Below are 12,094 nucleotides of genomic sequence, written 5' to 3'. Positions count from 1 at the left end.
ATAGCAAATTACCGGTTTCATCAGAAGATGCCCCTGTTAATACAGGCTCCATATTTATCTGTCTATCCACCAATATGGTGCTTTGCTCTAATAAGTGCACCTGACTGCTTATTCTAGGCAGGTGTGATCTCAGGTGCATGGGTGTATCACACCTATTTGGATTTCCAGAAAACATGGAGCCTGAGCAGATTACATTTAAACATTTAAAAGTACATGTTGCTGACATGGCAAGTCTCATATTGACCAGAATTTATAAACAGAAAGAACCTTTTTATACATTCATCTCATTCATTAAATATAACTCTTATACCAAACATTGCAACTACTGATTATGCTTCTTATGGTTGCTCTTGCAAAAGGACAAGAGAAACTAAACAACAGCAGCCAGATAGGAATCCCCTGTGGCTCCACCCGTAGATCACCAAGGTTATCAAGCGTGGAGTCACAGGTTCAACTCCCAGCTGACCTCAAGGGTGGAAATAGGTTTAATAAATTGTGACCTCAAAGCGAGGGTGCCTAAGAAAATGATTTTTTTCAATGTTTTAAATCTGTAGGCAAGATGCACATAAAAGATGTATGCAGAAAAAACATATATATATATATGTAAAAAATAGATATAAATTCTATAATTATATATACCCCAGGAGAGAGCCCCCTCCAGAAAGACTATCATAATATAACAGGAACATTTATAGATCAGATGGTGTTCTACTTCAAGGACCCAAATTGTTCAGTTCTATTGATTCATTCAATCCTAATGAAAAAAGGGAACCCATAGAGAATATCCAGAATGCCTCTCTTTTACACAATTTATTAAACCTATTTCCACCCTTGAGGTCAGCTGATCCAGATTGCCGGGTGATACGAGCGGGTTCTGAGGCACATCAAGCTCTGCTCCACAACATTCTGAGCTGGAGCTCCTGGAGTACAAGCTGAGGTAAGGTTACCTGCGGACGGCAGGTCTTAGCCTCCAGCTCCTGTACAGCCCCTCTCCCTCACCAACTGTCCCCTTCTCCCCTCCTGGCCATTGCCGCCCCAAGGACACTGGGGGAACGTAACTATACCAGCGGCATTGCACATCAATACTGTGGACCTACAAATTGGGAAATCTCCTTGTGTGTGTGACCATCAGACCTTGGAGGCAATTTTATCTCACATTGGATTAGTTGTGTTGCTTTGCACCAATTTGAACGGGACATTAACCTACAAGGGATATCTGAAACAGAAGCTGCCCACTGTGAAATTATAAGCTGCCAGCCAGCCAGGTGGACAAGCCAGGCAGATGAGCTGCTAATGAGTGGCAGTCGCTCTGTGACATCATAAGCTGCCCACTGTGACATCATAGTCTTCCCTCTTTGACATCATAAACTGCACATTGTGACATCATAAGCAACCAGCCAGCGAGGTGGACAAGCCATTCAGCAGCTAATTAGTGGCAGGAGCACTGTGACATCATAAGCAGCCACCTGGCCAGGAAGTCAACATAGTCAAGCCGCTAATGAGCGGGAGGCCCACTGTGACATCATAAGCTGCCAGCTGGCCAGGTGAACAAGTAGGCAGATGAGCCGTAAGTGAGTGGCAGGTGCACTGTTACATAATAAGCTGCTCACTGTGACATCATAAACTGCTCACTGTGACATCATGAGCTGCTAGCCGGCCGGATGGGCATGCCAGGTAGATGAGCCGCTAATGTTCAGCCTGTACACTATGACATCATAAGCTGCCAGACGGCCAGGTGACAAGTCAGAGAAGGGCCGCTAATGAGTGTCCGTCGCACTGTGACATCATAAGCTGCCCATTGTGACATCATATGCTTCCAGCCAGCCATGTGGACAAGCCAGGCAGATGACCTGCTAATGAGTGGCAGGTGTACTGTGACATCATAAGCTGCCCACTTTGACATTATAAGCTGCCAGCCAGGTGGAAAAGCCAGACAGATGAGCCACTAATGAGTGGCAAGCGCACTATGACATCATAAACTGCCCACTGTGACATTGATAAGCTGTACACTGTGATATCATAAGCTGCCAGCCGGCCAGGTCGACAAGCCAGGCAGAAGAGCTGCTAATGAGTGGCAGGCACACTGTGACATCATAAGCTGCAAAGCCGGTAAGGTGGACAAGCCAGGCAGATGAGCCGTTAATGAGCAGCTGGCGCACTGTGAAATCCTAAAATGCTCATTGTGACATCATAAGCTGCCCACTGTGACATCATAAGCTGCTAAACGACCAAGTGGACAAGCCAGGCATATGGGCCACTAATGAGCGGCAGACACACTGTGACATAACTTGCCCACTGTGACCTCATAATCTGCCCAACCGTCAGCCGGACAGGTGGACAAGCCAGGAAGATGAGTGGCTGGAGCACTTTCATGTCATAAGCTGCCAACTGTGAAATCATAAGCTGCCCATTAGACAAGCCAGGCAGATGAGCTGCTAATCAGCAGCCGGCACTCTGTTACATCATAAGCTGCCCACTGTGACAATATAAGATTCCCAGTGTGACATCATAAGATGCCAACCAGCCAGGTGGATAAGCAAGACAGATGACCTGTCAATGAGTGGCAAGCCCACTTGGACATCCTAAGCTTTCCACTGTGACATCAAAAGCTGTCAGTTAGGCAAATCAGGCAGATGAACTGCTAATGAGTGGCAGGCACACTGTGACATCATAAGCTGCCATCTGGCCAAGCCAGACAGATGAGCCGTTAATGAGCGGCAAGTCCACTGTGACATTATAAGCTGCCATCCGGCCAGGTGTCCAAGCCAGGCAGAAGAGATGCTAATTAGCAGCAGGCACACTGTGACATAAACTGCCCACTGTGACATAAGCTGCCAGATGGCCAGGTGGACAAGCCAGAGAGATGACCTGTTAATGCAGGGGTGGGGAACCTTTTTTGTGCCAAGGGCCGTTTGTATGGGGAAAAAAATCCTCCGGGGGCGATAAGGAAAAATGTATTTGACAAATTGTCCAGCTGCAGCCATCCCACGCTCCAGGGGCTGCCGCTGAATTGGACTGACAGTCTCCGGCTGTTGTTAAGAGGAATCTCTCGAGAACTACCGACCTCTTGCGAGAATTCCCCTGTACTTGACTCCCCGCAAAGCCGCCGGGCGGGAGGGCCACTCAGACCGGCTACAGGGGCCGCATATGGCCCCCGGGCCTGAGGTTCCCCACCCGTGTTAATGAGTGGCAAGTGCACTGTGACATCATAAGCTGCCCACTTTGACATCATGAAGAGGTCATGGATACATGTTAATTTGTTACAAACAAAGCAGGCATTCCATAAGGCACATTGTACTGATGTAGCTGTGAATTGGGTGAATGTTGGTGGGTCAAGTGGATTGGTGAAATTTCACCAGCTGAATATACTTGAAGGAAGTTTGTGATTTTGTTTTCATGGAGATAGGTGAAGATGTATCTATGGTATAGCCGTATATAGACTTTTTACATCTAGGGTACACAAGATGGTACCCTCCGGTAGTGGTTCAAGATTTTGAAGGATATTTAACAGGGTTGAAGTATCTTTTAAGTAATGTGCTTGTTTTGTCACAAACGGTTGGATCAAAAAGTCCAAAAACTGTGAGATGGGTTAGTACAATGACCCCCTTGCGGAGATTATTGGTCTCCATGGGGGCTTTTCACAGTTCTTCGACCCTGTTAAATATCCTTCAAAATCTTGAACCACTACTATCCTTCAAAATCTTGAACCATTACATCTAGGGTACCATCTTGTGTACCATAAATGTAAAAAGCCTATATACGGCTATACCACACTAACAGGCAAACCTATGGAACACCCGGTAGCTAGGCACTTCCGTGAAGCCCAACATACCATGAGGGATCTGAAATATAAAATCATTGTTCATATTCCTGAGCTATCCAGAGGAGGAGACAGAGAAAATTTGCTGTTGCAACGCAAGACTAAATAGATCTTCACTTTAAATACTGTGTCCCCTAATGGGCTAAATGAAAAACTCTCTTTAAATAGTTTTTTTATGAGATGTACAGTTTAAGTATTTTCATGCAATCTAACCCAGCGGCGGAATATACATATGATTAGCAAAAAATACATAATACAAATGCTAATAATTGATGCTTGAAATAGAATAGTATTTGTTTGTTTATATGTTTAGGAACTAGATTTGCACGATGCACTTTCATTGGAAACAAATATATTTAATGTTTCCCCTATTTTATATTTACATTTTAACACATGCAATGTTTTACAGACACTTCTGCCTGAGGAGGGAGCCCAGAGGAAGGACGCTAAATGTGGTTACCATAGATACTGATTCTGTGAAACAGAGATACAAACCCCATAATGCTCTGCAAACCTCAGATGGATACTGAGGACGTCATCCACGGGCGCCCCGCCCCCCGGCAGAACAGCGTCGCAGCCGATGGATCCCGCTGTCACTCCTTGTTCAGTTTATTTAGGTAAGTTGATTGTTCACTGTGTGTTTATCCTGATGAAAAAGCCATCCAGGTTTTGATACGTTGAAAATAAACTGCACGTTTTTTGCACTGAAAAAAGTCTGTGGAATGCCACCTTCTTTCCTACTCAGGAAGAACTGCTGTATGTATATATATATATATATATATATATATATATATATATATATTTATTTATGCTATTATTTGTCCTTGTCCCTTTGTTTACATTGGTAAAACCATACGGACTTTGAATAAAAGGATCATCCATTAAAAAAAGTGCTATTGATGCCAATACACCTCCTGTAGCCAAACACTTTATTTATCATAAACATCAGCTTAAAGACTTTTGTTTCCTACCCATTGATCATGTTCCACCTGAGATTGTGGTAAAATATTACTACAGAGAGAATGTTATTGGATCCATCGACTTAACTGTATCTCACCATTTCATTTAAATGAAGAACTTTCGCTACATTGCTTCTTGTGATTTCATTTTTTATTGTATTATGCACATTTCATAATGAATACATTTATCCTTGTTTGTCCCCCATTTGTTTGTTTATTTTCCTCACCTTCATTGCCTATTGATAAGTACGGACTGTACTTCGCTCTAAAACTTATTTTGATAATGCTTCTGCTGCAAGTTGGATTGTTGTTCAATGTATCCTATTTTTCTATATATAAAAACTTTTTTGCTTCATCTTCATGGTGTGCCTGCCTCTAATTTCCCATCTGAAATAACCTTTGCATGGTTTGAGCAACCGCTCTCTCTGGACATGAGTGTGCATATTGCTATTGACTATATTTCAAGCACAGCATAAGGGTTCAGCGACAGAACGTGTTTTGCCCAAGGACACATGTACATATGTTTTATATACCAATCCTTCCATATGTGGTTACAGCACTTCGCAGTTGACGTTTGAAGTGGTGTGCATTATTGTTTTCTACAAAATATATATATACTCCCTTTAGGAGTCCAAACACGCACTGACACTGGCGCCATAGGACGAGGCGCGGTAGCCAGCACCAAAGGAAAGGGAAGAGGCAGGGGACGTCCACCCCTGAGAGCCTAGTGTATAATCTCTCAGATCATGTGCTGACCGAACATGAACTCGTGTTTTGAATAAGGAGACTCATTCGTTCCCACCATGTTGTTTGATCCTACCAAATGGGAAATAGAAAAATACAAATTGTCCAGACAACTCAAGTTAAAAAAATACTTTAATAAAAATATTTAGAGTACTAGCAATGTAGAAAATGTGTTGGGTATTCCTGATCAGTAAAAAAAAACGGCAACCTAGATCAGCTTTCGAGCCTATGTCCTCAAACGCCACTATTAAAACTTTTAATAGAATGCTTGTGCATGGTATTCCTGCTAATAGCAGAACAGGACATCAGTATGGCAATCTTACCAGGGAGGAGGCAGTGGCTCTTGAGGATTTGGGCTTGTACACTGACATAATAATACATCCCGCCGACAAAGGCAGGGTTATTGTTTTACAGAATTTATGTGACTATAGATCTGAAATTGAAAAACAACTGTCTGATACTAGCGTCTATCGTGCATAAAGCAGTGATCCCACTGATAAGTTTAAATTGCAATTGGAAGGTATGTTACAGGAAGCTGTTTTGAATAATATATTTAGCAAAGTTTTGGCTAAAGCATTGTGTCCTCGAGCTCCAGTGGTGCCGCTTATATACACGTTGCCAAAAATACATAAGGGTCTCCAACCCCCTCCAGGGGATTATAGCGGCACGGGGATCCCTGTATCAAAATGTGTCAAGGCTTTTTGTTGGACACCAGAGCTTTCTTGAGACATTTTGCAGAGGTTGGTGCCATTCCATCGGGCTTCTTATTGTGTAGCTTGGACGTCACCAGCCTCTACACTATCATACCCAATGATCAGGGATTACTAGCAGTAAGAAGGCTTATACAAGGTAATAGCCTCTATGAGGGACCTGATATTGACTTTTTCTTAAGACTTCTTGAAACTGTCCTGACACATAATTATTCTCTTTTTAATGGTAAGTTTTTTATTCAAACGTCAGGATGTGCGATGGGGACGAATTTCTCCCCGTCGTATGCGAATACTTTTATGCTGCAGGTTGAGCACGACTTGTTCTCCAACATCGATGTATCTGGCAGTATTTTGTTTTACGCCAGATACATCGATGATTTATTCTTGATGTGGAATGGCAGGGTTGATGCATTTGCGGAGATTATACAGAGACATAACTCCAGTGAGAGCCCAGTAAAGTTGACGTACACTGTGGATTCCAGTGTTGTCAGCTTTTTGGACATACAAATCACTGTGAGTGATGGTATGATGTCGACTAATGCTTTTACCAAATTAACGGACCACAATTCTGTATTACATACCACCAGCTTCCATCCTAAAAATTTTAAGTTTGGACTGCCATACTCAGTTTGTGAGAGCCAAGAGAATATGCAGCAGTGATCAGCTGGCTGAGGAGGCCATTGATGTAATGCTCACAAAATTTCAGGCAAGAGGGTATCAATTACCATTGTTGTTAAAGGCGAAGGCGATGAGTGACAAAATATGAAATATGGTGACAAAACTGAAGGCCCTAAATGATTTCCTTGGGTAACCCACTTTAATACATCAAGTCCCGCTATTAATGCTGAGAATACTAATATCATGAATTGCTATACTAGAGGGAGGAACATTCGGGATTTAGTTATGAAGACTGATATTGCTGGTTTGCAGCAACAGACCAGTGAGCAATTTCTAAGACCACGTAATGGCTGTTATAGATGCCTCGATTGCACTGCCTGCCATTCTATGTCAACTGGCCCCTCTTTTTTACATCCTAGGTCGGGTAAAAAAATACCTTATTCGACACAGGGTGTCTTGTACTACTAAATTTATCATTTATATGCAGACCTGTACCTGTTCACTCAGCTATGTGGGGAAAACTGAAAGAACATTAAGTGAAAGACTAGTGGGACATCAATCCTCAATTAAGGCAGCTTATGATAAAGGTGTCAGTGATCAGCCACTGGCATGGCAGTTTTTTTAGGCCAAACATAGTGTAGCTTCTTTAAAATCGATGATTATAGATTATGTTCCTGTATCATTGAGGAGAGGGGATAGATCTTTAAAGCTCCTAAGGAGCGAAGCTTGTTGGATCCAAAGACTGGGGACTTTGTCGCCAGGTGGTCTAAACGAGGCACATGGATTACATTGCTTTATCTAAACGTTATCTTTTTGTGATGTATCTATATATATATATATATATATATATATATATATATATATATATATATATTTTTTTTTGTGTATTTTGTTGCATGTTGTACATTTTTGCATTATGTTGTGATTGGACCCGATGTTATGTACTATGCGACAGTTCATTCTCGAGCAAATATGTATTCAATAGTATCTGTATAAAAATGCTTTGAATATTCCTTTAATAGTCCATTAAGCACTGTTATTAATGTGCTATTATGTCGTTTATTGCATCCTTGTTTTTAAACTTTGTTAGTTTGGTTACAGAGGTTACCATGGTGACCTAGTGTAGGATGGAGACAGTACGTGGATGCGTCACCAGGACGCTGTATAAGGTGGTTGCCGTGACAGCAGGAACTGGTTGATGGCGTCATCACATTGTGCCGCCGACAACTGAGCATCCCGGAAGTCCTTGTGCACTAGGGGTTCAGGTATGTATACAAGTCATGTTTTATTGTCATTTTTTGTGTCCTGATGACGGAGTGTTAATAAAGAAGCTCCGAAACATTGACTATACTCCTGCTGTACGAGTCTTCTTGAATAAGTGAGTGTAGCCCATAGTGTTGGATGTGTTTGGAATCCTTGCTATTGGGAGACCAGGGAAGGCACCACTGCAGCTGTGATAGCTGAGGAGTGCTGGCCTAAAAGTGACTGTGTATGTATGTATATTGAGATGCAGGTGCAGCACTCCTGACTTTATTAAAAATCACTCTAGTGACCAGCATTTTCACACACACACACACACAAAATACTAGAAACATTTAATAATTCTAAAGTATTACCTATAAAAATACCACTGTAGATACCACAGAAACACTGCAGAAAAGCTATTTAACCAATAGACCCCTTAGTGCGTAATTTAAAATAATTTATGAAATTGCAGTACAAACAAAACACAAATACATACTGACAACTAGAAAAACAAACCTGTAAAACTATTCTACAAAATATTGATTATGTGATAAAAAAAATATATATATTATGGTAACGTTTAAATAATAGAGGAGCCAGTGAAGGTATTGTATTCAAGCTGTAATCCAAATTGCTAATTTACAATTTGTGTGTTATTGGAAAGACTGAATAAGGCTCCCCTAAAGTTTCTAGTACTACGAATATTACACACAAACACAAATGAACAGTTTTCACAAGTAGGCTAAAGAAACGCCCCTTTTTCACGCCAGTTCTGTGAAAGCATTGGCAGCATTTCCCCATCATATTTTTCAACATCTTCCTCCTCTTTGCTTTTGGATATCATAGATTCTATCAATGTATCACGTAATATATTTTTGCGGTTCCTTAAATGTTCAATTCGACGGTAACATTCACTACAAATTAAATCAAGAAAAAGATGATTGAGTAAGGTGCATAAATTATAAGGAACTACTGTATATACTTTTTTTACATTAATAATCACATGAAATTATTCTACATGTAACCTTCGGCACATTGTGGCAGATCATTTCATAATGACAGACCAACTTGACTATATATTTCAGACATTAAAGCTTAGGTTTATTAGAATTAGAAAGGACTACAAAATGATTGCAATGTTAACCAAATATAGAAAATAAAAAATAAGTTATGTACCAAAACTACAGTCTTTCATTGTGGTAGAAACATTCATTTATGCATGGAGCAAATGTGATTTTTATGCTTCCGATCAAATTTCCCCTCAAACATTGGAGGAAACTGTACCTTAAGCATATAGAGCTTCTCAATGGACTTTGGCACTTAAAGAAAACACAACACTGTTGGAAATAATTGCACTTCTATTTCCCCATTCTGGAAGGAACAAAGGGGGTTATGTTGTGTGAATTCACACAGTGATTGTTTGGTTTTGCGCATGCTTACTGTGATCCATATGCATGTGCAGTCATTCAATAATCAGTTTTTCTCATCACAAGCTGGACGCAGTTGGATTGACAGGAAGTCGTTGTTTGAGGGTAGTAACTGCCCAATTTCTGGGAGTGTCACGGAAAATGCAGGAATGCCCAGGTGTTTTCAGAGAGGGCATGTCACATCAGCTCTGGTCTCAATCACCCTGTTTCTATCACAGAGTTGTGCAAGGGTCAGAGTTACGCACAGATGGCGCATACTTTCAAAATCATTTGATGGTGTGTGAGTTGCATATGGATTTGAAGGATTTAATGGAAATAGAAAATTCTAATTCTCTTTCATCCCATTAGGAATATTAGACCATATGGACACCCTAACCTTCCTTCCTACTTCAAGTACTTTAAACATTGCGTGCATGCATGTGAGCAAAATAAACATACTGTACAGTATCTGCCACTGTAACAGGAAAACGGTTACACAACACTTATTGTTTGATACTCGGAACACCACAACCACTTTCAAATGCAAAATGGAAGATTTACTAAATAATATTGAAAATTGTACAACAGGGTTGCTATTCTCTGTAACAGCTGCAATATCCAATAGACGTTCTACACTATATAATTTGGATTTGGAAATGTGGATTATAGTATAATTTAGTGATGTATAACAGCACTTTGTTAATGAATGTCAGAGTGGGTAGCACCCAAATAAGCTAAATAAGGCTTTATAGATTGTTGCATTTCTGTACTAGAATTTTTGAAATATGACTTACAAAAAGATCGACCATTGAATGATTTCTCCTCCGTCTCAACCGACTTTTATTTATGAGCGCTAGGATGGAGACTGGGTGAGTCACTCTCCCCAGGCAGGTATCGTCCCTTGGGGACACCTAGCCTTTTCATGGTAACACCCACAAAATGTTGAGCGTTCCCATGGGCGAGCCCAGTTTTCACCCCTGTCCTCCCCCGGCCCTCTCTCCCCGCAACTTGAAATTGAACGACAGTTGTCTGATACACTGGTTTACCTCAAGCTGCAACAGGATCCTACAATAGAATATACAGCGCTGCTACACACTTTGATTGTAGGGGCAGTAACAGAGGGGGTTATTAGTAAATAGTTGGGGGAGGCACAGATTCCTACATGGCCAGTGACACCGGTCATGTATACCCTCCCCAAGATTCATTAACATGCCACCACCCCTTCGGGGAGACCCATAATTGCTGCCTATGATTCATTGTTTCAAAACAGTGCAGTATATTTGGACTCCCTGTTGCAACCGTGTATTATTCACCATGACAAGTATCTACTAGACACTATCTCTTTGATCAACAACTTACAGGCAGTAGGTGAAATTCCTCCCAACAGTTGGCTTTGTAGTATAGATGTATCTAGCGTGTATACGGTGATACCTAATGATGCTGGTGTGCAGGCGGTACGCCAATTAATTTGTGGTAATCCACTGTACTCGGGTCCTGCACTGGATTTTGTCTGTGAGCTTTTAGAACTGTTGTTGATGCACAATTTTTTCATTCATGATGGTGGTTTCTTTTTGCAGCTCTCAGGTTTTGCGATGGGGTCCAATGTGGCCCCATCGTATGCCAATGCGTATATGTTTACAGCTGAGCAAGACATTTTTTTCATTGATCTCTAAATATCTGGCAGGATTCAGTTATACACCTGTCTCATTTGGACGGGGGGACGGGGGACAGGAGTTTGTCGACATTATTGGTCGACATAATTCCTCTACATCTCCTCTTTTAGTCTGGTTGATGGTAGGATTACTACCTCCCTGTACAAAAAGGAGACTGACCGCAACACCATACTACATGCTGTGAGTTTTCATCCCAAGCAACTTAAATTTGGCCTTCCATATTCTCAGTTTATACGGGTAAGTAGGATTTGTAGCGAACAGTCAGAGGCAGCCCTGCAGATTGAGCAAATGATTAAGAGCTTTTTAGTCAGATGATAAGAGTTTGATCTTCTTTTGAAAGCCAAGATCAAAGCCCTTACAATTCCTAGGGTATCATTTTGGCCCCTAAGGTTAAAAGTGGTCCCAGTGTCCAGAAGAAAATGCCCTGGGTTAATAATTTTGACATTGGCCATTGTGGAGTACAGATCAGAGTTTGGGTCTTTCCAATGTCTCTCTAATGCCATGCTACGCTAGAGGTAAGAATATTAGGGACTGGGTGGTCCAGACGGACATGACCTCATTACCCAATAAACCCTGTAATAAAACCTTCTTGGCCAGACGTAATGGCTGCTTTAAGAGTCTTAACTGCACTACGTGCAGGAGCATGACAGTGGAGGATAGTTTTTGCCATCCGTTTACCGGAAAACATTACTCCATTAGACATAAAGGTCACCTGCACTACAAGGTTTATTGTATACCTGATTTCATGCCCATGTGGACTCCACTATGTGGGTAAATCTGACCGGACATTGCGGGAAGCGCATGGCGGGGCATCGAACTGCTATACGTGCTGCCCTGGCATCAGGGGCCAGTGACCAGCCTGTGGCAAGGCATTTTGCGCAGGCTGGTCACAGTATGGCAAACCTCCACAATATTATTA

The 12,094-nt window shown here is 41.6% G+C and overlaps 1 protein-coding gene across 1 annotated transcript in view; it reads right to left on the bottom strand.

The window, feature by feature from the left end:
- Window positions 1-8,539: 8,539 nt before the first annotated feature.
- The window catches only part of ZNF830 (zinc finger protein 830), a 58,121-nt gene continuing 54,566 nt past the window's right edge, over window positions 8,540-12,094 (bottom strand). The window contains exon 10 of the mRNA XM_083188277.1: window positions 8,540-9,010. Coding sequence (XP_083044403.1) covers window positions 8,839-9,010 — 172 coding nt within the window. The 3' untranslated portion in view covers window positions 8,540-8,838. The remainder of the gene's footprint in view (window positions 9,011-12,094) is intronic.

This window comes from Crinia signifera, chromosome 5, assembly GCF_055691185.1.
Source record: "Crinia signifera chromosome 5, ASM5569118v1, whole genome shotgun sequence".
NCBI lineage: Eukaryota > Metazoa > Chordata > Amphibia > Anura > Myobatrachidae > Crinia > Crinia signifera.
Note: the sequence above shows the minus strand (reverse complement) of the source record. Positions and strands in the feature narration are given on the sequence as shown.